The sequence below is a fragment of the Rhinopithecus roxellana genome, chromosome 14, assembly GCF_007565055.1.
Source record: "Rhinopithecus roxellana isolate Shanxi Qingling chromosome 14, ASM756505v1, whole genome shotgun sequence".
NCBI lineage: Eukaryota > Metazoa > Chordata > Mammalia > Primates > Cercopithecidae > Rhinopithecus > Rhinopithecus roxellana.
This window is the reverse complement of record NC_044562.1, coordinates 97,505,700-97,533,167: the sequence shown is the minus strand read 5'-3', so window position 1 is coordinate 97,533,167 and position 27,468 is coordinate 97,505,700. Positions and strand designations below refer to the sequence as shown.

Genomic DNA, 27,468 nt, shown 5'->3' with positions numbered 1-27,468 from the left:
GTCCTTGATTAGTAAAATGGCCTTAACCTCTTGCTTTACTTCCTTTGAAATTCACTCTGCACATTCTTTAGAGTTCAAAAATCTTCAGGTATTTTCTATTACAAAAAAAAAATTTCAAGAGCTCAGACTTCACTGAAATGAAATGTAGATTATTAAACACCATTGGTGACTTAAGTGAAAAAGTAATAGCAAGATCTGAATTCAAGTCAAGTATTATTGGAAAACTGAACTAACGTGGCAGTTTTTATTTGCATATTACATATATTTTAATTTTTTTCAGCAGGTAGCCACTAATTTTTTTAAGAAAAAAATGAAAAGGGTACAATTCTTTAAAACCAGTATTTATATAGTTGCCTACTTTAAGTAAATCAATTTCCAACGTTACAAAATAAACTTCATGTACTTTTTTCTTTTTTTTTCCTGAGACAGAGTCTTGCTCTGTCGCCCAGGCTGGAGTGGATCTCGGCTCACTGCAAGCTCCGCCTCCCGGGTTCACGCCATTCTCCTGCCTCAGCCTCCCAAGTAGCTGGGACTACAGGCGCCCGCCACCACGCCCAGCTAATTTTTGGTATTTTTAGTAGAAACGGGGTTTCACTGTATTAGCCAGGGTGGTCTCGAACTCCTGACCTCGTCATCCACCCAGCTTGGCCTCCCAAAGTGCTGGGATTACAGGTGTGAGCCGCCGCACGGGCCAACTTCATGTACATTTTTATGATTAGGTATTTGGCGTATGTGGGGGCTCCAGAGCTTTCATCCGTTACTCAAAGCGCTTCAGGACCCTAAAAAGGCTCAGAGTTGCTTCGATAAACAAGAAAGAATGCTGCAAGCAAAGGCAGCAGTGTCGCTGTAAAATCCTATTGTTGACATATGAGAGGGCCGAGTTGCCTCGCTACCAGCCTGTGGCGTTGTTGGGGCTCCGGAAGGGCGCGCGGCGCCTTTATCAGGGCGTGTGCCAGTGTTTATTTGGGAGGACACCACACGTGGACGCTTCAGCCGACCGTCCTCCTTCCCGGGGGCCCTGCCCCGAGTCGCCGAGTAGCCGCAGAGTCGCCTCCGTCGCCCCGCCGCCTTTAGTGTTCTGGCCATGGCCGCGCGCCTTCTCCGAGGGTCCCTACCCTTCCTGGGCGGCCACTGTGCGGCGCGCCCGCTGCCCGCCGTGCGGTGAGTGGCAGCCGGGACTTCCGCGGCTGCAGGCCGGGAGGCTGTGGGGCGAGGCAGCAAGTCCCTCCTGTCGCTGGCTTGAGGCGGGGCGGTGCGCGCGCGGCTGGGAGTGCTCCCCAACTCCGGCGCGGTGCTAGAGCTGGCCTCGTTTCCCAGATCCCGCGGACTGGGTGCAACCAGCTTCGGGGCGGAGGAAAAAGGGGTGTCAGCCGTGCCGCCCAGACAACGGACCACCGAGGCCACGTCGGGGAAAGCCGAAAGATTTCTCCAGAAGCTCATTCCGGAGCCCCATTCCAGCCCGTCTAGTTCAGGGCCTGCAGTGGGACCCGGGAGCCTGCGTTTTGGGAGGAGGTGGTCACCCACTGGGCCCGGCTGCAGGAGCGCGGGATGCGATCTATGTCCCAGTTCGAGCTATGAACCCGTCGTTCCCCACGGCTTAGACTCGCCGCGCGGTAGTGAACTTGGGACCCGGACACAGTGCCCGGGCTGCGGCACGGACCAGAAATGTCCAGGGCAAGCTGGGATAGAAATGACTTGGCGAGGGTTCCATCAAACAAGGAAATTAGATTTAGATTTATCAACAAATCCTTTAAATACAGAGGATTAATGAAGAGAGAGTCTAAGGTCTAAGTGGCTCAGTGATTCTTAAGGTGGTGTTTATAATATGATCAAAAGTTTCAGATACCGTCTGATATATAAAATCTATTCACTGGGTAAACAAATTGAAAGCATGGAGAATTCATTATTTAATAAGGGTGAAGGAACTGGCAAATTTGCGAATGACAGCATTGGTGTAAGGTACTCTAATTTTCTTTGAGAGCTATGAAACAAAATGCCTACTCTTCTTCCTGGGGAGTTTTGGAAAGACTTCACTGAGAAGGTGACTTTTCTTTAGGATACATACTTAACTCTTACCTGGAACATTATATGACAGTGATCCTCAAACTTTTGTTTGTTTTATTTTATTTTATTTTATTTATTTTTGAGACGGAGTCTCACTCTGTCGCCCGGGCTGGAATGCAGTGGCGCGATCTCCACTCAGTGCTGCAACCTCTGCCTCCCGGGTTCAAGCGATTCTCTTGCCTTAGCTTTCCTGAGTAGCTGGGGCTACAGGCGCGCGCCACCAGGCCCGGCTAATTTTTGTTTTTTTTTTAAGTAGAGACGGGGATTTCACCATATTGACTAGGCTGGTCTTGAACTCCTGAGCTCATGATCTGCCTGCCTCAGCCTCCCAAAGTGCTGTCTCAAACTTTATCATAACAGGACTCCTTATGCTCTTAAACTTAGAGGACCTCAAAGGACTTTTGTTTATGTAGGTTATATCTATCTTATGTCGTTATCAAAAGGTGTCTACAAAACTGAGAAACTTTACAAATACTATTTTATTTAAAAGTTACAATAATCTCATTACATGTTAACATACATAACAGTTTTTATGAAAAATAACTTTTCCTAAACAGAAAAAAAGTAAAAGAGTGACATTGTTTTACATTTTTACAACTCCCTTAATGTCTGGCTTAGTAGAAGATAACCAGATAATTATATCCGCTTCTGTATTATCCATTGGCGTAAGTTTGATTGAAGCATGGCAAGAAAATCTACCCTCAAATAGAGAACACTGGAAAAAGGGAGACCTGAGAGACCCTCTGAATGGGCTGGGGAGGGGGGGGGCGCTACAGTTTTGTTGTAACAGCTTTTTGACCTTTAATGTGCAAAGGAATCACTTGGAAATCTTGTTAAAATACAGCTTCTGATTGGGTGGGTCTGGGATGAGACCTGAGATTGTGTCTTTAAAACCAGCTTCCAGGTGTGTGGAAGGTGCTGGTGGAGATTGTCTCCCTTTTAAAATGTAAAGGAGGCTTAAAAAAAATTATAGCCTAGCAAATAAGATTAGTTGCAGTTTATTGCCTTAGAGAAAAAAATGCCAATTTTTCCATTACAGATTTCTTCATCTTTAGATTAAGAAATACACGTTGCAATAAACTTGCTGCCAAGTGTTTTGATTTTCTTCCCTCTGCATATTCTCTCCTGACCACCTTTGACTGACCTGAAAGTCTTTATTGTTTTGGCATTTCTTTTCCTTTCCTGTGTCTTAATGTATTTTCCTTAAAAATATTGCAGATATTTCCTTAACACAGTATAGGCTATTCAATTTTAAGATCCAGTAAGACTGGGTTTTAAATTCTGGCTCTATTATTTACTCATTATGTTGACAAATGATTCGGTGTCTTACGGCCCCAGTTTCCTAATCTCAGCATAGTTTTTTCCTGAGGAAAACTCTCAAGTATGGAAAATCTATATGGACAAATACGTGCTTTATAGTTTTATCTCTACTAGCAAGAAAAAGGAGTCGATCATTTCCATTATAGGGATAAAGTAAATGTTAGTTTATTTGATGCAACAGGACAATGGTCAAGCTCCCCTGCATGTCTTGGTCCCCTGTTATCTCTTCTTCCTAGAATCTCTGATCTCATCTACTCTTCTCAGCCCACTCTGGCTACACTTGTCTTCTTGCTCTTTCTAGAACACATCCGACACGGTTCAGATATACAGCCTTTGCTCTAGTTGTTCTTTTGTCCTAAAATTCTTTTATTCTAGAGGTATGCCTGGCTAACTCTATCATCTTCAAGGGTTTGCTAAATCTCACCTTTCTGGTTTAAGCTACCCTGACTGCAGTATTTTTTTTTCTTTTTTTTTTTTCTTTTTTTTGTTTTGTTTTTAGTGACAAGGGTTCACTATGTTGCCCAGACTGGTTTCAAACTCCTCAGCTCAAGCAATCCTCATGCCTCAGCCTCCCAAAGTGCTGGGATTACAGGTGTGAGCCCCTAAGCCCAGCCTACTACATTATTTCATACAGCAACCTCTGTCTCTGCCTCCCCCCAGGCACGTACTCCTGATACCTTCTCTACTTTTCTTTTTCCATAATACGTATCACCTTCTATGGTATTATATAATTTGCTTATTTATTGTTTATTCAGTCTCCCTTTGTTAGAATGTAAGCTTAAAAGCCAAGATCTTTGTCCTCATCTTAGTCCTTTGTTCATTATTGTATCCCAAGTTACTAGAATAGTGCCTGGCACAGAATTGGCACTCAGTAAATATTTGCTAACTAAATGAATGAATAAGCCACTAAAAACATGATAATTAGGGAAACCTTAGAAATAGGTTGTAATAGCGACTGGGTGCAGTAGCTCATGCCTGTAGTCCCAGCCCTTTGGAGGCCAACATGGGTGTATCAATTGAGATCAGAAATTCAAAACCAACCTGGTCAACGTGGTGAAATTCTACTAAACATGGTGCAACTCTACTAAAAATACAAAAATTAGCTGGGTGTGGTGGCAGCGCCTGCAATCCCAGCTACTCCAGAGGCTGAGGTAGTAGAATGGCTTGAACCAGGAAAGCGAAGGTTGCAGTGAGCCAAGATTGTGCCACTGCATTTCAGCCTGGGCAACAGAGCCAGACTCTGTCTCAAAAAAAAAAAAAAAGGAAAGAAACATGTAATAGTAAAAAGAGTTATTTTTTTAAAAAATGCTTTAAGTCTACTTTAGATCTTTTCTGGATAAGGACTAGAAAAGAAAAGGCAGGGTCCAACTAAGGAAGAAATACACTAAATCGGAATTTAATGCGAAATAGAAAAAGCATCCTTTGGCAAGATTTGAATATATGGTAAGTTTTTTAGATGTGAACTTGAAAATGTACAAAATGATGCATAGATTTTCAAAATTTCTTTCGGGGGGGTACTTCAAGGGAAAAAAAGCTGAAGACCACTGAACTAAAGGAACTACAGAGCAGTCTCATTTTAAGCTCAGTGTGGGAGGGATAGGAGTAGGTCCTAAATCCATTTTACAGAATCTTTATCAGAGATTGATGAATATTTTTATCTCCACCCAGATTGGCTTTGTAATGTGGAAATTACATCAACACAGTTTGCATCTTACACACCTGCAATTTGAAATTGTGTGATTCTGGTTAAAATACTAATTTTGGAAGCTTTGCATTATTTTAAACATTGTACATGATATGAAAATTTATCAGTATTACTCTATTGTACTATTTGAACTTTACATAATGTAATCCATATGTCACGTGACAATACCGCATTTCACCTCAAGTCAGACCTGTGGTTAGTTCTAAGCATCATCTGCTTTAAGGATTTGGAGATGGAGACAGAGTTGAATAATGATAAGGTACTTCTTAATTCTAGCTACATGAGGTAGATCCCATCAAAAATGGTGGCACTCAAATTTGAACCCAGGTTTGTCATAATTCAAACTCTCTACTCGCCTCTCAAGTTTCTCTGTGAAAGAAATCCATGTTGTTCCGTGGTATTAATTTGGATATGAAGAGTAACAATTCACTTACTTTTCCTACTGCATATATTTTTTTAAGATGTTCTCATTCTGGAGGGGAAGAACGTCTAGAAACTCCTTCTGCTAAAAACTTAACAGATATAGGAATTCGAAGAATCTTTTCTTCAGAGCATGACGTTTTCCGGAAAAGTATAAGGAGGTTTTTCCAAGAAGAAGTGATTCCTCATCACTCAGAGTAAGTGGCACATTTTCCTCTAATGAAATGTACACTAGGGGTATGATAGGACCATTTCCTAGAATGCTATATATTACTATACAGAAAACATAGTATGTTCAGGGCTTTATTAACATTTTTACTGCTCTTCACCATAACACTATAAGATCCCAGGATTCTTGGAGCTTTTAAAATGAATTGTAAAATGTACTATACACAAATAAGAAAATTTGAAAATTTGCAACTTAGTCTAAGAGTAGTATTTTTGAAAACCATGGGTAAGTGGCAACAAAATACTAGTCAATTTCTTAGTCTTTCTTTTTCTGCTTCATGAATTAATTAAACTGTAAAAACACAAAAAGTCAGCATAATGCAAACCTTGGTAAGAATTGGTTAGCTCTGGATATTTCTTGATTAACTAATTACTACTATTTTATTGATCAGAAACTTATCATTTCTATTACAATAAGATTTTGCTTCATTTCCAAAATTCACTCAATGCCAGTACAGATGCTCCTTAATGTAGCAGGGGTTACAAGTTGAAAATATCATAAGTCAAAAATGCATTGTTATTATGCTAACACTGTTATTATGTTATAAAAACAAAAAAATTCTCAGCACAGTTATATTAGAAGCAGAAATTAGAAGATTAGTAGAAATGAAGAGAGAAATGGTTCAGGAACATCGTAGGTTTGTGAGGTTTTACACACCTAGCCTACTACACGCCATAGTTGAGGCCAGCCTACATTAAACATGCTCAAAACAATTACATAAACCTACAGTTAGGCAAAATCATCTAACACAATGTCCACTTTGTAATAAAGTATTAAATAGCTCATGTAGTGTATTAAATATTCTAATGAAAGTGAAAAACAAAATGGTTATATGGATACTTGAAGTAAGCATGTTTTTGACTGAATGTGTATTGCTTTTTCACCATCGTAAGTAAAAAAATTGTAAGTTGAACTGTCATAAGTCAGAGACATCTGTATTTTACAACACTTAGAATGGTTTTTAAATAGCATTAAAAGTAACTTCCATTAGGTTTTTACTAATACCTTCTTGGTAAGAATGATCAAAATAAGCTAAACTCAGAAGCCAGAAGCCATAACTAGTCTTTGGTGAAAAGCAACTAGCTTCTGTTTTGGGGGGTTTTGTTTGTTTGTTTGTGTGTGTATGTGTTTTTTAAGACATGGTCTCACTCTCTTGCGGAGATTGGAGTGCAGGGGCGTGATCATAGCTCACTGCAGCCTTGAACTTCTGGGCTCAAGGAATCCTCCTGCCTCAGCCTCCCAAAGTGCTGGGGTTACAGGTGTGAACCACTGCATCAGGCTTCAACTAGCTTCTTGTAGACAAGAGAGACATGGTACACTTGGCTCTGGTACAATCTCTTTTGTTTATTTCTTCACTGCTTTTCAATTTTATTCCAGAAAAAATCTTGCGAAGGCTTTGAAATAAAATAACAGGAGCTGACAAATTTTAAGTCAATAATAAAAATATTTCCAAAGCTACTTTAGGCAACAACTATATTCAAAACACACATGGTAATCCAACTCTTAAAATTTTTTGTAGTGTCTCTAATTACCTTCAATCAATATCTTCAAATACCCCATGTCTCACTATAATCCACTTAAAAATACAAAAATTCTCAGATATTTTTTCACTGTCTCCAGCTAGCCATCTGTTTCCTCATTCTGCCATTCTCATTTTTAAAGAAGAAAAGCTGAGGTTGCCTATCTTACACAAATGTCTAATGTTTTCAGAAGTTCATTTGATATAGAGCTATGGTGCAAGGTGCTTCTGCTCTCCTGTTCTTCCTATTTAAACTGTAATGAGGTTCCCTATTTTGTCAGCTTCTATATGCTTGTCCCATAAGGTCAGCACTTTAAGGAAATATGCCAAGGAGAATTGCCTTTTACAATACAGGTTAGGCAAATTCCCGTGACGACATGCCATAACTAAGCTTGCATGTAAGAGTACTAGCTAGCAAAACTACATCAATGAATATCAGTGGGTATAATTTTCAAGTCCAATAAATAGTCAAGACGGGGAAAGACAATGGCAAATACAAATAAGGGGAGAGTGCTGGGTACAGTGGCTCATACCTGTAATCCTAGCGCTTTGGGAGGCTAAGGTTTGAGGACTGCTTGAGGCCAAGAGTTCACGACCAGCCTGGGCAACATAATAAGACCCCATCTCTACAAAAGAAATTTTTTTTTTGGCCTTGTGGCATGTGCCTGAAGTCTCAGCTGCTCGAGAGGCTGAGGTGGGAAGATTGCTTGAACCCAGAATTTTGAGGCTGCAGTGATCCATGATTGTGCCACTGCACACCAACCTGGGTGACAGCCCTGTCTCAGAAAAAAAAAAAAAAAAAGGCAGAAAAAAGGAGGAAGAGAAGTGATCAAAGAGTCAGAGGCAAATAGAAGCATATGGCTAATGTAAATAATTACCTTAAATTAAGAATGCATTTCTGCACAAAATCATTCATAAGTTCAAAGTTGTAGCCATTTAAATAATATGAAAAAAATCTCTGATTTTAAAATATTCGTTATTTGCAGATGGGAGAAAGCTGGAGAAGTAAGTAGGGAGGTTTGGGAAAAAGCTGGAAAACAAGGACTGCTTGGTGTCAATATTGCAGAGCATCTTGGTGGAATTGGAGGGGATTTGTACTACGCAGCTGTTGTCTGGGAGGAGCAGTAAGTATGGAGACCTTTAAGGCTGAGCCTTGTTTTGTAAACACACCACTCAACTTCCTGAAATGACCAAAAAAAAAATGTTTTCTAATCTTGGAAGATTGAAAATTCAGTGTAAAATGTAAAAGACTATACCACTCATGCACTCTTACACATTTTTTAAATGTGGGATAATAAGAAAATCCTTTTAAGTTGCTGAAATAGGTGCTATTAAAAATTAAAGAGATCTTTTTTTTTTTCCTGCCAATGCTTACGGTTACTTTTCACCCTTAGAAAAGATATTTGAAAGAGAACAGCGGAGTAGAAAAATGTTTCCATCAAATATACTAGAATTTTAATATATAAGAGCAAATAAAGATTGCAGTTGAAAAATGGGCAAAGAATTTGAAGCAATAATTCATCAAAAAAGAAATACAAATAGGTTTTTTTAAATGAGAAAACTTCATCCTTACTAACAAATGCAAATTAAGCTTATCTGGAGGTATCATTTTGAGTATCTGTAAAATTAGTGAAAATGAAAAATCCTAATACCCAGGGCTGACAAGATTGCAGTGAAAGTGACACACTATTGGTGGCATTATAAATTAGAACAATAAATTTTGGGGGGGATTAAAAAGGTGAAAACATATTTAAAAAATATATTCCTGCTCTTTGACATAGAATGCCACTTTGGGGAATTCATTTTAAGGAAATAATTTAATAGGAAAAATAGATGCTGTGTTCAGAAATCATTGTCATGTTAGGTCACAGTTCTCCAAATGTTGAAGCAATCTAAATGTCCAGCAGTGGGAGAATGGATAAGTAAATTATGGTACATAAACAACTTGGAATATTTTGCAGCTATTTCAGATTAAAATCTACATAAGAAAAAATAGGATTTTGTTGTGTCATAGAATTCATTTTTAAATTTTAAATTTTTCTTTGTGTGTGTATGTGTGTCATACTTTTAAAAGAAAGTAGCAAAGTACACAATTCACTCCATGACTCCATGTCTTGTTTTGTTTTGTTTTTCTTTTTTTCGCTTTTTTATTTTTGTTCTTTTGTTTCTTTGTTTTACCAAGACTCCATCTTATTAGAATATACCCTCATGGCAAAGGTCATTAGAGGAATACAGTTATTATTCCACTGTGTTAGAGGAATACAACTGCAGGTGATTCATATTTTAAAATATTTTATCTCTCAATTAAATAAGTGTTCATTGAACTCTGTTTAGCACTGTTATTGTATTGAAACCAGAAATTTTAAAATTAGTAAAAAAAAAAAAAAAAAAAAGAGAACACACTCAGGAATGTCATAGGTTTGTGATGAGACAGGCCACTACCAAACAGTTTGATAGGACCTTTAATACGTTGTTGTTATAATAGTCATTTTTTAATTGTTATTTTATGCTCTAATTTTTCTTCTTTTTTCATTCTAAGAGCTTACTCAAATTGTTCGGGCCCAGGTTTTAGTGTTCATTCAGGTATTGTCATGCCCTATATTACAAACTATGGCTCAGAAGATCAGATTAAGCACTTTATTCCCCAGATGACTGCAGGCAAATGTATTGGTGCAATAGCAATGACAGAGCCTGGAGCTGGAAGGTAAGTTAATATTTAGTTGGCTTTGGATTCTTGGAAGCAGTGCCTTGACATTTTCTTAGTACTTGGTTAATACATAGACTGAGCTATGTGCTAGGAGGAATGCAAAGATGAACACAGGATAATTCATGACCTCAAGTAGGAAAATAACAATAAAGCAGATTATAATGTATGCTATGTTTGAGATATTAACACAGTTTTATGCAAAGAAAATGGTAGTGTATAAGTCGAATTTTCACCATAATGAATTTTACTTGTAGGGTGAGATTCACATGTAAATGTCAAGCAGTTTGTTACAAAGTTGTATCTGGAATTCTGGAGACAAGGATGGAGTAGCAATAGGTTTTAAAAGTCTTTCATTTATAAGAGTTGATACAATAGGAATGAATAAGATCATGCATTCAGTTATTTCCTGGTTATTTTGTAAATGTCTTCAGTGTGCCAGGTGATAGTAGTGAACAAAACAGATGTGGCCTCTGTGCTTAATGAAGAGAAAGGCAAGAAATAAGCAAGTATATATATTTGTAATTATAAATTATGATAAGTACTATGAAGGAAATGTACTGTGCTATAGACTAATGGTATGTTTGTGTTTGGTGGGATACAGAAAAACAAATTTAGATATGAATGCTAACAAAGGCCTATAAAAAGTGGTTGTATTTAAACTGAGATTTGACAAATGGGAAGGAACCAGTTTTGTAAGAATGGGGGAAAGAGCTTCCACAGAGTGGGACCTGATCCTCAAGAGGAAAAATGAAAGACAAAAAAGGGACAAAAGAGGAAAATCTGGGCATTATGTTTCATTTGGAACTGTACAAAAAAAGATGGAGCAAGAGAGACAGAAGGATTGAGAGTTTTAAAGAAATCCAGACATGAATAGGAAGAGAAGTCAGTTAGAAAGACTGTAGGAAAGGAGAAAGAAGTTAGTAATGTGAAGGCCACCATGATGTTGAGAATGGAGAAGAGGTTCTGGCAGACCTGATGATCCTTTGTGATTTCAGTAGGCTGGAGGGGCAGAAGTTACTTTTTATGAGAGTGAGGTGGTTGAGAAAACAGAGGCAGAGGACACAAAGTAATCTTTATCAGAGCTGAGTGGTAAACAGAAATGTAAAGAGAGGGCAGTGGTTTGAGGCAAACTGGTAGGGGAAATGATATATGTTAAAGACAGTAGCAACTTGTGGGTCAACAGAAAGTGAACAGTGCAAAGGAAGAACTTAAAATGCCAAAGAAATGGCAAGTGAAAATCCAGGAATTGTTTTTGCAGAAGTCAGGCCCTCCTTTTTTATTGTAAAATTTTCTTTTCCAACAGTGTTATTTATTTTTAAATATCTTAATATTCTATAGTGTGACTTGCAATATGTTTACATTGTATTTATCTTTTTAAGATATAAATCCCTAATTATAGGTCAATATTAACACTTAATTTTGTCAAAGATTAAAGGTTTCTGTTCACTTCTGTTGCCTAGAAGTGTGATCTAAACAAGTAGAAATTTAACCTTCTTCCTTAAAATTTGCTTTTAATTTCATTCTCTAAAATAACTACCTGGCTGACTGCCAATATTCAGATTGAGTTGTATTAGCTCTGTGGTTAGCATGTTCCACTTCCAGCTCATTGCATGTTAGCACTCACAAAGAGGCTATAGAATAAATGAGATCTTGATTTATCTCTAATTTATACATGCAAACAAAGGTTCATGTGATTTTTGATTTTGGTTTAAAGTCTCTGGCCTTATCTGTGGTTAAGTGTATATAATTAAGAAGGAAATCTAAGAATGAAGATGGAGAAAATAAGCAGATTTCTTTCTTTCTTTCTTTCTTTCTTTCTTTCTTCTTTCTTTCTTTCTTTCGAAAGTCATTGAAAGTCATGAGAGGATAGTAAATAAGTCAGGTATTTAGAGAGATGAGCAAAGAGTCCATGTGGGTAAGAGAATATAAGAACAGAGAAAAGCCACAGATGAAGAAGAGTAATAGAGTGTTGAGGAATTATGGAATTATGGTGTGAAATTGGCATGAAATAGGGAAAAACACATGGGAAGAAAAGATAGAAGATGGAATGTGGTTCATTTTGACTGCCCTCAGAGATGAATTGAGCACTGTCTGTATTTTTGGTTTGATTTGGCCTCCACAGAAAAAAAGGTTGCAATTGCTGAAAAACATCCAGAGTTTCACTGGCCCTTTCCCCTTCCATGGAGAAACACTTCATTATATATAATTATGTATCTTTGTATGTTGTATTACTTTAGCATTTTATAAATGCTTTCATATTGATTTTATTTTATTATTTTTTAAAGAAGTGGAGATGGGGTCTCGCTATGTTGCCCAGGCTGGTCTCAAACTCCTGGACTCAAGCAATCCTCCTGCCTCAGCCACTCCAAGTACTAAGATTATAGGTGTCAGCCACTGCACCTGACCTCATGTTAATTTTATTATATGGCTATTATAATGAGATATATGGAATATAAAGATATGATTTCTATATAAGAAGAAAACAGAAAATAATAAATGAAGTATTTTGACCAAGTTCATAGAACAAATTGTTGACAGCATTGGAGCCAGAGTGTTCTGACACCAGCTGTGTGATCTTGGGTAAAAATCTCTGAGCTTCAATGTCTCTATCAGTGAAATTGAGATAATGATACTTAAGAAGATTATTGTGAGAGTCTAAACTGTTGTCTTTACTAAGTAGTATACTTTTTCATTTTTAATATTTCATATATAACATTCAAAAACTTAGGAAAAATTTACAAACTGAACTATGCCATTACCTTTATTTCCTTTGATGTGTCCCTGTATAGGAAGATTTTTTTTTTTTTTGAGATAGAGTCTAGCTCTTGTCACCCAGGCTAGAGCTCCATGGTGCGATCTCGGCTCACTGCAACCTCCGCCTCCCAGGCTCAAGCTATTCTCCTGCCTCAGCCCCCGAAGTAGCTGGGATTACAGACACTTGCCACCACATCCAGCTAATTTTTGTATTTTTAGTAGAGACAGGGACTCATCAGGTTGGCCAGGCTGGTCTTGAACTCCTGACCTCAGGTGATTCGCCCACGTCAGCCTCCCAAAGCACTGGGATTACAAGCATGAGCCACCACGCCCAGCCTTAGAAGAATTGTTTTTTTTTTTTGAGACGGAGTGCCGCTCTGTCGCCCCGGCTAGAGTGCAGTGGCTGGATCTCAGCTCACTGCAAGCTCCGCCTCCCGGGGTTCACGCCATTCTCCTGCCTCAGCCTCCCGAGTAGCTGGGACCACAGGTGCCCGCCACCTCGCCCAGCTAGTTTTTTTTTTGTATTTTTTAGTAGAGACGGGGTTTCACCGTGTTAGCCAGGATGGTCTCGATCTACTGACCTCGTGATCCACCCGTCTCGGCCTCCCAAAGTGCTGGGATTACAGGCTTGAGCCACCGCGCCCGGCCAGAAGAATTGTTTTAATAAACTATGTACAGACATTAGTTACTGATACTTTATACATACTTATGATGAAAAATATGATGTTAGAATACAATAGTATTCAGGCCAGGCACAGTGGCTCATGCCTGTAATCCTAGCACTTTGAGAGGCCAAGGTAGTGGATCACCTGAGGTCAGGAGTTCAAGACCACCCTGGCCAACATAGCAGAACTCCGTCTCTACTAAAAATACAAAAATTGACTGGGTGTGAGTAGTGTGCACCTGTAATCCAGCTACTTGGGAGGCTGAGGCAGGAGAATTGCTTGAACCCAGGAGCTGGAGGTTGCAGTGAGCCGAGATCGTGCCACTGCACTTCAGCCTCAGTGACAAAGTGACACTCCATCTCAAAAAAAACAACAAAAAAGAATACAATAGCATTCAGCTTTAATGTTCACAATCTGCATCCACCCTTTTGATGGTAATCAGACTACAGATTGGTTCACATACCTGTGCCATTTAACCTATGTTTCAGATAGGTGGCTCTGTATTATACAATCTCTTTCTGAAACTTACTGTGATATTTGAAGTGATTAGATGTGTAATGGATAAGCCTTGAATTCGTGTGTTGGGGGTCCCCAAGACTACCCCCAGGTTCAAATGATTTGCTAAGAGGACTCGCAAGACTCAGCATATATTTTTTTTTTTTTTTTTTTTTTTTGAGGCGGAGTCTTGCTCTGTCGCCCGGACTGGAGTGCAGTGGCCGGATCTCAGCTCACTGCAAGCTCCGCCTCCCGGGTTTGCGCCATTCTCCCGCCTCAGCCTCCCGAGTAGCTGGGACTACAGGCGCCCGCCACCTCGCCCGGCTAGTTTTTGTATTTTTAGTAGAGACGGGGTTTCACTGTGTTAGCCAGGATGGTCTCGATCTCCTGACCTCGTGATCCGCCCGTCTCGGCCTCCCAAAGTGCTGGGATTACAGGCTTGAGCCACCGCGCCCGGCCGACTCAGCATATATTGTACCCATGGCTACAATTTATTATAGTAAAGGATACAAAGCAAAATCAGCCAAGAGAAAGTCTCATGGGCAAAGTCCCTAGAAAGCCAATAGCAGCTTCTAGGAGTTCTCTCCCAATGAGGTCATACAGGACATAATTCCTTCAGCAAGTTGTGACATGTGTGAAATGTTGTGTGCCAAGGTGTAGCTCATTAGAGACTTGGTGCCCAAGGATTTTATTAGAGGTCGGTCATATAGGCACCCTCTGCCTGGCATGTACCAAAAGTTCAGATCCCCAGAAGGAAAGCAGGTATTCAGCATAAGCCTAATTGTTTGCGCAAAGAGTTTATACAGTAAGCCACTCTTATGGGTACTGGGAATGGTGAGAACTCTCCTGAAATCCAGATTCTCAGATGCTAGCCACAGACAATGTTGTAACAGGCCTTTCTAAGGATAGCAGTCTCAGGCCTGCTATATTAATTCTTTTCTGTATACTTGGCATTTTAATAATATAGTTTAACAAGTGTTTATTGAGTGCCTGTTATGTACAAAGCAGCATGCTAGGCACAGAGCATGTAAATATGATCTTGATACACCACATGTTTTCAAAAAACTTGAGTCAGATAAGTGCAGTAGGTGGGAAGGATAATTCCTGTTTATTATAATTGTAATTCAAAGTCAATGCTCTAAGAGAGTATATTTGTTGCCTGATGGCATCTGTGACAAATTATCACAGACTTGGTGGCTTCAGACAATAGAAATTTATTCTCTTACAGTTCTGAAGGCTAGAAGTCCAGAATCAGCATTGCTGAGCCCAAATCAGGGTACCAGCAGGGCCACACTTCCTCCAGAGGTTATAGGGGAGGATCCACTCCTTTCCTCTTCTATCTCTTGATGTCTGTTGACATTCCTTGCCTTGTTGCCTCATCACTGCAGTCTTTGCCTTTGTGGTCACATTGTCTTCTCTTCTGTCTATGAAATCTCTCTTTACCGCTCTCTTATGAGGACATTTCTGATTGCATTTAGGGCTCATCTAGATCATTCATGATAATCTCTCTATCACAACATCCTTAAATTAATCACATCTGCAAGACTGTTTTTCCATGTAAGGTAGCACAGCCTCTAGGGTATAGGACCTGATATCTTTGGGATCATTATTCAGCCTAATACAGAGAGTGATTTAAAAAAAATGCAACTGGGTGCGGTGGCTCACGACTATAATCCCAACACTTTGGGAGGCCGAGGTGTGCGGATCACCTGAGGTCAGGAGTTCAAGACCAGCCTGGCCAACATGGTGAAACCACGTCTCTACTAATAACACAAAAAATTAGCCTTGGCATGGTGGCCTACACCTGTAATCCCAGATACTGAGGTGGCTGAGGCAGGAGAATCGCTTGAACCAGGAAGCCAGAGGTTGCAGTGAGCCGAGATTGTGTCATTGCACTCCAGCCTGGGCAACAAGAGGGAAACTCGGTCTCAAAAAAAAAAAAAAAAAATGCCGAGGGGCGTAAAATATAAACACCACTGTATTGCTCTGTTTTTGCGTTGCTATAAAAAAAACCTGAAACTGGGTAATTTATAAAGAAAAGAGGTTTAAGTGGCTCACAGTTCCACTGGCTATATAGGAAGCATAGCTGGGGAGGCCTCAGGAAAATTACAATCATTGCCAAAGGCATAGGGGAAGCAGACATGTCCTACACGGCCAGAGAAGGAGGAAGAGAGAGAAGAGGGATGTGCTACACACTTTTAAACAAGCAAATCTCGTGATAAGTAACTCACTATCACAAGAACAGCAAGGGGAAAGTCCATCCCTACGATCCAATCACCCCACCAGGCCCCCTCCTCCAACACTGAAGATCATAGTTGAACATGAGATTTGGGTGGGGACACAGAGCCAAACCATATCACGCACATAAAGAAGAATAATTGGAAAAATTACACAAGTAATGTGGACTATTTATATACTGTGCTGTTTATTGTAGGATATTTAGATTTTGGGACCTAAGTGTTTTAACAATAGGGGATTATTTTTTAAAATTATGGTAAATCCATGATGATGCTCTGTTCAGCTAATAAGAAGTCATTAGATATTGTTAACAGATCAAAATCATATTATATGGTTCCAGTTTTATAAAAATGCATATATATGTATAGTTATATCCATAGAAAAATATTGGAAAGATATACCTTTAAAATGTTCATTCCAGGAGATAAAATAGTTTTTAAAATTATTTTTCTCCTTTGGAATGCTGTCTATATTCTTAATATTTTCTTTAATAATATTTGCTTCTTTTATATTTAGAAAAATAATCTGTTCTACGCTTAGAGCAGGTTTGTTAGAAAAAAAATGGCATTTGAGACGTGCTCTTTTTTTTTTAAGACAAATTCTCAGTGTGTTACCCAGACTAGAGTGCAGTGGCATGATCATGCCTCACTGCGGCTTCAACTTCCCAGGCCCAAGTGATCCTCTCACTTCAGCCTCTGAAGTAGCTGAGACCACAGGCATGTGCCACCACACCCAACTAATTTTTTAACTTTTCGTAGAGATAGAGTCTAGCTTTGTTTCCCAGGCTGGTCTCAAACTCCTGGGCTCAAGCAGTCCTCCTGCCTCAGTCTCCCAAGGTGCTGGGATTATAAGCATGAGCCACCACGCCCTGCCTAATAGCTAAATTTTTATCAATAGAGATAGGGGAAGGAACCAAGGTGTTTAAAGGCAGCAAAGTACATGGTGACACGTAATCTCAGGGATACAGTGAGGCTTGAAATGTTATGTGAGTTCCATTGGGGTCTTGAATGTTAGTTGGGTTTCGTTATACTACTGTATAAAATCTGGCTAGTTTATATGATAAATCTTAATCATATATTCATTTGTGTAAGTGCTTTAGAATATAATAGATCAGCATGGTTTTTCAGTGCAATTGTGTGAACATTCTTAATATTCAGCAATTTTAAAATGGTGTAGCCAGTTTGAATAATCTACTTTACATACATACTTATATAATTTGCATAATTCAATTTTTATTATTTGATGAATTGTTTATCCTTTCTTTCAATTACAGTGACTTACAAGGAATAAAAACAAATGCTAAAAAGGATGGAAGTGATTGGATTCTCAACGGAAGCAAGGTGTGTAGAGAGGGACTTCTATAGCCCTTCTTTTCAGAGTCATGCCATGGGTAACAATGTCTCAGAGACAACTCATTAATTCTGTTAAATCTAGGGACTCATGCAGGAATTGAATTTACCTAAGTTGTTTTGGAGACATGCAAATTTACAACAAATATTACTTAAGATCTGTGGTAGCTTCTATGTTTCATTTTGCATGCCCCCTCACTAATATGGCAAAGGTTGTTTTAGCTTCCAAACAGCCCTTATCAAACCAGAAAAAGACAAGGTGAGGCTCACATTGCTCAAATGTGGGACAAATATTAATAATACTTAAACTTTATGTTGATAAAAGATTGGGGAGAAGGCTTTCTCATATAGATCAAGAAGAATTTCAAAAGATTCTAGGAGAAGGCCAGGCACAGTGGCTCACACCTGTAATCCCAGCACTTTGGGAGGCTGAAGCAAGAGATTGCTTGAGCCCAGAAGTTTGAGACCAGCCTAGGCAGCAAAGTGAGACCCTGTCTCTACAAAAGTAAAAATTAAAAAAATTAGCTGGGCATGGTGGTGTGCTCTTTGGTCCCAGTTACTCACTCGGGAGGCTGAAGAGGGAGAATCACTTGAGCCAAGGAGGTTGAGATAGAGTAAGACCCCCCCCTCAAAGAAAAGAAAAAAAAGATCCTAGGAGAAAAAGATATCAGTGATACAGTGATAGAATTTGAGAACCATTCAGTTCTACTAAATCAATCAACTCACTGATAGAAATGGAGAGTGCTTCCAATTAAGGTTACAAATGGGCTCAGGATCCCTGATATCAATGAGGGCAAATGCATTTGATATCACCGAGGACAAGTGATATTGCCCACCTAAAATAGTATCTGGTATATACTCAGTAAATATTTGTTGTTGACTGAGTGTTACGTGAAGGAAAGATGTTCATTTTATTTACTGTTATAAAACAGTCTTTCTGAAAATATGTGCCAAGGTCTGTTGAAGAATTAGTTTTTATATGTTTGTTTGGGCTAATAGCTCTGTATTTACAAAACTGAATCATTGGTGTTCTTCAAATATACTTTAATAAATATTTGTCTAAATAATTTATCCTAAGAATTATAATTAAACAGATGATAGCTCCAATATATAATCAGTTAACTCCTGGCATATAGAAGGCTTGTTTTGAAAGAGAGTGGGATATTTGGTTCGAAGTGAAATGGGGACCACATTCTCTTATACCTCTAGCTCTCTAAGCAGGCCTCATCTGCTCAGCCATAGTGTTTTGTGGGAACCACACAGGAAAAGTACCATTGACTCTGTTTCAAAAACTCTATTAGAAATAACAAAAAATTGAAAGCAAGTAAAAGTAAAGGAATGGGTAAGCAAATACAGTGCATCTGAACGAATGTGCAGCCATTAACATTAGCAACACAAAGTTTTTAACAGTACAGGAAATAATTATACATTAAGTGAAAAAACAGGATATAGAATGCAAGTACAGAAACATTTTTACTATATTAAAATTAAAAATATGAGAAAGGAAATTATGAATGATAGTTGTATTATATACTTATGGAGGATTATATTTTCCCTTTTCTTTAGAATTTTACATTCTCTATATAATATCTGCAATGAGTTTCTGTTATTTTATAAGCATTTAATATCCTCCCACCACCCCAAAATGTTGACCCTCGTTAGAGGTAATGTCAGCCCTATTCAAACTTTTGAGTGTCATAGTTAGGAAACAAACTGAGAAAACCCACTCCAAGGAAAATTCTCATATAACTCTGTGAGGAAGGGGGATCCACCATGGTGTTAAAATTCACATTAGGGCACACTGTTGTAGAAATGGTTCAGATTTTATTGATCCTTTGCTGTAATTACTTCCAATAAGACCTTCTGGAGAACACCACTTGATTTACCAAATTGAGCTCAGCGTATTAAAACGAATAGTTTTTGCCCAGTGAATTGCTCCTCCCTTCCTTTCCATTCCATTGTTTATTATCTGTAGTTAAAACATGTATGAGACCATTTTAGAGCATATCATAGATACTAATTCCTGGATGCTGTGTGATGCAAAACAAACAAAAAGCACTCATAGCATTTCAACTGTGGCAGATACACAGATGTTAGGAACTACACAGAAAGGTAGGAACTTGGTAGACTTTTAAGGTTTTTGAGCAAGGGAGTGGTGTAATGGAGCAATACTGTTGAAAAAATATTTTTGCCAAGATGTATAGAATTTTTTTTGAGGAACATCTTTTTCAAAATATATTTTTAAAACATCCTTTGGGGCCGGGCACAGTGGCTCAAGCCTGTAATCCCAGCACTTTGGGAGGCCGAGACGGGCGGATCACGAGGTCAGGAGATCGAGACCATCCTGGCTAACCTGGTGAAACCCCGTCTCTACTAAAAAATACAAAAACTAGCCGGGCGAGGTGGCGGGCGCCTGTAGTCCCAGCTACTCGGGAGGCTGAGGCAGGAGAATGGCGTAAACCCGGGAGGCGGAGCTTGCAGTGAGCTGAGATCCAGCCATTGCACTCCAGCCTGGGCGACAGAGCGAGACTCCGTCTCAAAAAAAAAAAAAAAAAAAAAAACATCCTTTGGCCTCCTCTGTGCCAAAAAGAATTCTAAGCACTTAAGATAGATATATGAATAGGAAATGGCTAGGAGCTCCTAGTAAGGAGGCATGTTGATGATCTTTTATTACTGTGTCACCTATAACCATACTGCCACCACTATCTTCATTTGCTGTTGTGTAGACAACACTAACATTATTTGCCCATTTTTCATTATTTGTATGTTTCAGTGCTGTGCATTTTAGGTGATGGGAGTAACCAACATCATTTTATACCCCTACTATTTCAAAGGGAGAGAGATTAAAAACAGATCATTTTGGTAAATTTGAGGTGTTGTAGGAATGCTTAACCCAGACTAGAGAATTTGAGACCTTTTGGCCAGTCTGATGTCTAAACCGTCCAGGATGAGTACAATTCATTGTAGCAGATTTGGGAAAGGGCCTTTCCCAAGTAGCAGAAACAAGATTTTCAAAGACTCAAAGGTCAGCAAGATCTCGCAATGTGATGGACAGCAAATAATTTAGTAGCTGACTCAAGAACAGGAAATTGGGGAGAGTGGGACAAGCAATAAGGCAGGTAAGGAGAGGTAAGCTAGTGCCAGTTTGTGATAAATTTTCTATTTCCTGCTAAGGGTTTTGAATTTACCCTGAAGCCTATTAGGAGCTATTCAAAAATGTTTAAGTGTAAAGGCAATATGATCAGATTGCATTTAGAAAAATCTCTCTGACATCATGATAAATGATACAGCTGTAGAGAGATCAGTTGTAGGAACTTAAGAAATGATGAGGGCTGGAAATAAGGTAATTACAATAGAATTGAAAGGAAGTAAATAAATTCCAAAAGTATTAAGATGGGTTAGAAAAAACTAGATGCTGAATTGAATATGAAGCAGGATGACAGTGTAATCTACTGAAGCATTCATTGAGATAGGGAAATAGGTTGATAATCAGGATTAGATAGGAGTAGTGGTGGGAAGGAATATGTCCCACCCATGAGTCGTCAAGTGGAAATGTCCAGAAGCAAGTACATATTCAGGTCCAGGTCCTATCAAGAAATGTGGCTTACCAGGAATTCGAGGCTGCAGTGAGCTATGATCACACCACTGCACTCCAGCCTGGGTGAGAGAGACCCTGTCTCTAAAAAAAAAAGAAAGGAAACATGGCATAGATAAATATTTGGAGTCATCAGCATGTACAGGGTGACTCAAGCCATGAAAATGATTGAGATGAACCAGGAAAGAGGCAGAATGAGAAGATAATTATTAATATTTGCTCGGAGTATATTTTGTTTTCTGAATCAATATCATCTGATAATCCCTCTCATTTGGCTTGTCATTTTTCCCTCCTTAATCATAGTTTCCTATTTAGGCCATTTTAAAGGAGGCAGGATATCAATTACAAAAATCAAAAATAGTCCTTTTCAAAAACTGATACATCTGAGAATAAATAATATAGCGCCATTTACAGCAGATTTTCTTTCTTTTTATTTTTCTTTTCTTTTTTTTTTCTAGAGACAGGGTCTCACTCTATCACCCAGTTTGGCGTGCAGTGGTACAATCATAACTCATTGCAACCTCAGACTCCTAGGCTCAAGCAATCCTCCTGCCTCAGCTTCCTAAGTAGCTTGGACTATATATAGGTACACACTACCACATCAGCTAATTTTTAATTTTTTTGTCTCTGCTATTTTGGCAAGGCTGGTCTTAACTCCTTAGCACAAATGATCCTCTTGCCTCAGCCTCCCAAAGTGCTGGGCTTCCAGGTGTAAGCCAGCAGACCCGGCCAGATTTTCTTTTCTTACCAGTTTCTTCCTTCTAAAATACAATTTATCATCATAATAGACAATTTGGTTTCATTTTTAAAGAACATAATAATCTCTGCTTATTATTATTGTGTATAATATTAATAGTGAAAAGAAGATCTATAGGTTTCATTCTTTGAAGTATTAAGTAATTTTTCCCCGATCCTTGATAACACCATGTGTGAATAATCAGCTCGGCAGATATTTGGGTAAGATACCAAGAGAGGTATCGAGCGTGTCTTGTCTGTTTTAGTTTTCTGGAATGTGCTTTCTCCCAATCATAACTTGCACATAGACTTGAATTATCATGGTGCATTACTAGTGTACTTGGGGTTTTACAGGTGTTCATCAGTAATGGGTGGTTAAGTGATGTTGTGATTGTAGTTGCGGTCACAAATCATGAAGCTGCTTCCCCTGCCCGTGGTATTAGCCTTTTTCTAGTGGAAAATGGAATGAAAGGATTTATCAAGGGACGAAAGCTACATAAAATGGGATTAAAAGCACAGGTGAGTGATAATGTAAATCATATTCAGATACTAATTGAGTTTACTATTAATCAGATAGGAGACTTATATAGAGGATTACATGTGGCACAATTTTATTTCCTACGCTGAATTCCTAAAATACGCTTTTCTGATGTGGTAATGAGATTTATTCCCATTTATACCTCTCTATCTCTTTCTGATGACCAGCAATAGAAATGAATCAAGGTATTTTGAATATCTGCTTTAGAAATGGCAGAATTAACTGCATGGTAACAAGCCATCTATTTGTAAAATGTATTAAAGAAAAATATGAAGTAAAAATAGAAAGTGTGACCAGGCACGGTGGCTCACACCTGTAATCCGAGCACTTTGGGAGGCTGAGGCCGGTGGATCACCTGAAGTCAGGAGTTTGAGACCAGCCTGGACAACGTGGTGAAACCCCGTCTCTACTAATAATAAAAAAATTAGCTGGGTGTGGTGGCAGGCGCCTGTAGTCCCAGCTACTCTGGAGGCTGAGGCAGGAGAATCACTTGAACCCAGGAGGTGGAGGTTGCAAGTGAGCCGAGATCACACCACTGTACTCCAGCCTGGGCGACAGAGTAAGACTCCCTCTCAAAAAAAAATAAATAAATAAAACAAACAAACAAAAAACCAGAAAATGTTCTTTCTATACATTACCGAAAACACATGTTTTGCTTAATATGTATTAGAAATCCTTAGTTCCAAGTACCTTAAGAACTGGACAATATTAGAGCTGGAATGATAGTGTGTTGCAGTAGGAAAGCCACAAGTTTTGGAATCAGATGGCTGTGAGTTCAAATCCCTGGTTTACCACTTACTAGTTATGTTCATTAACCACTCCAGCTTGGCTTCCAATTTGCTTTTTGTTTTTTTGCAAAAAATAATATTCACTCCAATATTCACTGGGTTATTGGAAGATTTAAATGAGATCACTCTCTACATTTATTGTATGGTCTTTTAGGATACTGCAGAACTATTCTTTGAAGATGTACGGTTGCCAGCTAGTGCCCTACTTGGAGAAGAGAATAAAGGCTTCTATTACATCATGAAAGAGCTTCCACAGGTCAGAAGTGTTTAAAGATTCCATCTTTTGACTAAATAATGAATTGGAATAGAATAATATAGAAACATGCTATTTCTATATTATGCATGCAGATTTATACATGCAAAACTTGTGAAATCATTTGAGTATTAAAGTTGTAATAAAAGTATGAGTTTTATAGGGTAGATAAGTAAATAACTGAACTCAGTAATATCCAATCAAAGCTTATAAAGTGAGTAGGAAAGCCTGGGCGCGGTGGCTCATGCCTGTAATCCCAGCACTTTGGGAGGCCAAGGCAGGCAGATCACAAGGTCAGGAGATCGAGACCATCCTGGCTAATACAGTGAAACCCCGTCTCTACTAAAGATACAAAAAAATTGGCTGGGCGAGGTGGCGGGCGCCTGTAGTCCCAGCTACTCGGGAGACTGAGGCAGGAGAATGGCATGAACCCAGGAGGCGGAACTTGCAATGAGCCGAGATCCCGCCACTGCACTCCAGCCTGGGCGACAGAGCGAGACTCCATCTCAAAAAAAAAAAGTGAGTAGGAAAAACAGATATTTCAGTTCTGTGATTCCTTCTTAGGATGATTTTAGCTTCTTAACTACAATTCAGAAACTTAGCTCTTTGTAAGGAAATGTCATGCAAAACATTTGATAGTTTGCCAGTTTTTAAATAATAACTGTGAATCAAAGGGAAAAGTGTAAAATTCAGACTGAAAAGTTTTAGCCACATAGGGTCAGTCCCTAAACAGCTATGGTTTTAAAGTATGGTTGACAAGTGATTATTGAGCCTCAGATGCCAGTGTAAGGGGGTACTCCTGCCTGGTGACTGCCATGAAAATCACCAGCATGATGGATTTAAACTAAGACTACTTTTACATTAATAGGTAGAATTTAACTTATGTGCTGTAAGATGTTTATTTCCACAGATCTATTGAGTCATACAGTGTGCAGAGATTAATAACTTGAAATAAGCAACTAGGAACTAGGGATTGTTTTTAACTCATATGTAAATAAAGAGAAGAAAAAATTAAATAAATTGCATATATATAATGAAGACAGTCATTCGTGGGCATGGTGTTATGCGCCTGTTGTCCCAGCTACTCGGGAGGCTGAGATGGGAGGATCACTTGAGCCCAGGAATTACAGGATGTAGTGAACTGTGATTGTGCAACTGTACTCCAGTTTTAGCAACAGAGTGAGACTTCAACCCTTAAAAAATTAAGATTTTTTAAAAAAGCAGTCATTCATAAAAATAAAGGATTTGCTTTAGAAAGTGACTAGAGATATGTCAAAAGAATCTCATAAATCTGTTTTCTTATAAAGAGTTAAGACATAAATTAATCTTTATGAGTTTATTATAAAGTTAATTTATAGGATTCATCTACATAAAATGGGATTAAAAGCTACAGGTGAGTGATAATGTAAATTGAAATTGTGTAATTTCAATTACACAATAATGTAATTGAAATTGTGTGAAAATCACTTGCATAAGACCTAATTTTTGTGTTATAGGAAAGGCTGTTAATTGCTGATATGGCAATTTCAGCTAGTGAGTTCATGTTTGAAGAAACCAGGAACTATGTTAAACAAAGAAAAGCTTTTGGCAAAACAGTTGCCCACCTACAGGTAAGCTTGTCATTGTGGTTTAGTATTAGATGATATCAATTTACTCATCTGGAATGGCCTGGGGTAAACAGAAGTTTGGGGTTATTTTCATGTAAGGTGATATTAGAAACCATGGAAGTGGATGAGATCACTAAGGGAGAGATAGTAGAGAGTAAGACAGGAAGTGATCTTAGGACACAGTCCTTGAGGAAGACTACAAGATTTAAAGGTAGAATTCATATTTGGAATTCATATTGTCTGAATAGGAGGAGCCTGTAAGATGACTGATAATGAATGAACAGTTAGAAAGTAGAAAGCAAATCAGGAGAACTTTGTCACAGAAGCTGGAAGGAAAGAGGATTTCATGGAGTAGGGAGTAGGATCAAATGCTGCTTAGGGGAAAAATAAGATGAAGAGCAAAGAGTGCTCATTGAATACAATGATATGGAGATTATTTAGTAAGAGCCATTAATGGAGGTGGAGGGTGACAGACCCGAGTGATGAGACAGAAATGATGAAGTGAAACAATACTGATGGTAAGCAGCTCTTTCTTGAGTTTGGCTGTGAATGGTAGTTGAGCGAAAGGGTGGTGTGGGAAGAGGGGAGGGGAAGGAGATTTGAGAGTCAAGGGAGATATTTGAGAGTTATTAATTTTTTGTCATTATTTTTAGGATGGGGATGTGGGTGCATAGTTTAATACCTACATATAAAGAAAGGATTTAATAAACGGGGAAAGTTTGTAGATAGGAAGGAAATAATCAACTGCATAAGGTCTTTGAGAAAGGGTGAGTTTGTGGATGCTGACACATGGAAAGATAGGCTTTCCCATCAACAGGAGGGGGATTCCTTCATTTGCACAGGAAGAAAGGAGCAAAGGACATCTATGAGTTCAGACAGATACATCACTCTGTTGGTAGAAAACCGCAAAAGTTATTTATAGAAGACTTCTCTTTCTGTAAATAACGTGGCCAGGCACAGCGACTCACGCCTGTAATCTCAGCACTTTGGGAAGCTGAGGCAGGCAGGATCACTGGAGGTCAGGAGTTCGAGACCAGCCTGGCCAACATGGTGAAACCCTGTCTCTACTAAAACTACAAAAATTAGCCAGACATGGTGGTGCACGCCTCTAATCCCAGCTACTTGGGAGGCTGAGGCAGGAGAATCACTTGAACCTGGGAGGTGGAGGTTGCAGTGAGCCGAGATCGTACCACTGCACTCCATCCAGCCTGGGCTACAGAGCAAGACGCCATCTCAAAAATAAACAAACAGATAAATAAATAAATAAATAACAATAGGGAAAGTTAGTCCTTGAAAGACAGGTGAGTGAAGGAGGCGTGGAGATGTTGGAGAAGGGTGAGGGAGGTACGAAATACCTTCTTGAGAATGAGAAACTGAACTACTTTCTGCTTTTTGTGTATCAATCAGCTTTATGATAAGAGTTTAGCTTCCCAGGTACAATCATAGAGAAAAGACAGATGATTGTGTTTACCTAGGGTTGAGTTTCCCCAGGAACTTGAGGGGTTTTGCAAAAGAACTCAGTATATGGTGGCCACAGTCACTAAATATGCTAATTAAATTTTAGACCCTATAGTTTCTTTTTAAAGTGAAGGAATAGTTTATAATTCCTTCATGCAGTCATCAAACGGGTGAAACATTTCACCAGCAAAAAACCTGGAGTTGGGATTTGACTTAAAAATTTTTCAGTAGAATGACTGTCTGAAAGGCTTTGTGAAGGGGAAGGTAGAAATGAAACAACTTGGTGGCTTTCCAGGACCAGCATTCTAGAAATTATGTTCAAGTGTGGTTTATGTCCTAACCCAGCTACTTGAATCTCTGTAGTCTAGGCATGTTCTCTCTCTCAAAAATAGTTTCCTATTTGTAAATTTATAAAATGTGTTTGATTTGCAAAATTGTAAAATCTTATGACTATAAATCTTTAAAATTTATAACGTTTGTAAATATTTATAAAATATTTTCCTATTTGTGAATATCAGAGATTGCCTCATAGCGTTGTTGTGAGGATTATGTTGTAAAAAAAACTGGGTTCCTGTCACATGACCAGGATAATTTAGGCACGCAGACACATTGTAGGTTGACTAGGGTAGGATTTATTAAATGAAAAGGAAAAAGGAACTCTCAGCAAAGCGAGACAAAGTCCTGCTAGGAGGTTTCCCACCTTACAGATTGAATCCTAGGTCAGCACACAGGAACAAGAGAAGCTAGGCTCCTCTCCTCTGCAAGGGTTGTGAACTTCCCAAGGCTCCACCCCATCTTCCCAGTGCACAGGTAGGCAATATTCAGAAAGGATCAGTTGGGAAAGGGCAGCCTTCATCTGGGACCAGCAGTCGGGGTTTTCAGCCTTTAGGCTGTTTAGGCTTGAAGGCAGGGTTTTGCCAGAGACCCTTGGCTGTCACCAGTCTCTATCAGTTAGATAGGGTAATATACATAAAGCACTTGAAATATTGCCTGGCAAAGTAAGCCCTCATTAAAAATTTGCTGTTACCC

General features: G+C 38.9%; 1 protein-coding gene across 3 annotated transcripts in view; it reads left to right on the top strand.

Annotated features, from left to right (window-relative positions):
- Positions 1 to 881: 881 nt before the first annotated feature.
- The window catches only part of ACADL (acyl-CoA dehydrogenase long chain), a 50,832-nt gene continuing 24,245 nt past the window's right edge, over positions 882 to 27,468 (top strand). For 2 of the 3 annotated variants that reach the window (XM_030916624.1, XM_010354922.2), the window contains exons 1-8: positions 882 to 1,161; positions 5,551 to 5,706; positions 8,244 to 8,381; positions 9,797 to 9,961; positions 17,390 to 17,456; positions 22,150 to 22,314; positions 23,276 to 23,377; positions 24,871 to 24,984. In XM_030916624.1, the coding sequence (XP_030772484.1) occupies positions 1,085 to 1,161; positions 5,551 to 5,706; positions 8,244 to 8,381; positions 9,797 to 9,961; positions 17,390 to 17,456; positions 22,150 to 22,314; positions 23,276 to 23,377; positions 24,871 to 24,984 (984 nt within the window). In that variant the 5' untranslated portion in view covers positions 882 to 1,084. The remainder of the gene's footprint in view (positions 1,162 to 5,550; positions 5,707 to 8,243; positions 8,382 to 9,796; positions 9,962 to 17,389; positions 17,457 to 22,149; positions 22,315 to 23,275; positions 23,378 to 24,870; positions 24,985 to 27,468) is intronic. The other variant, XM_030916625.1, reaches the window with a different exon arrangement.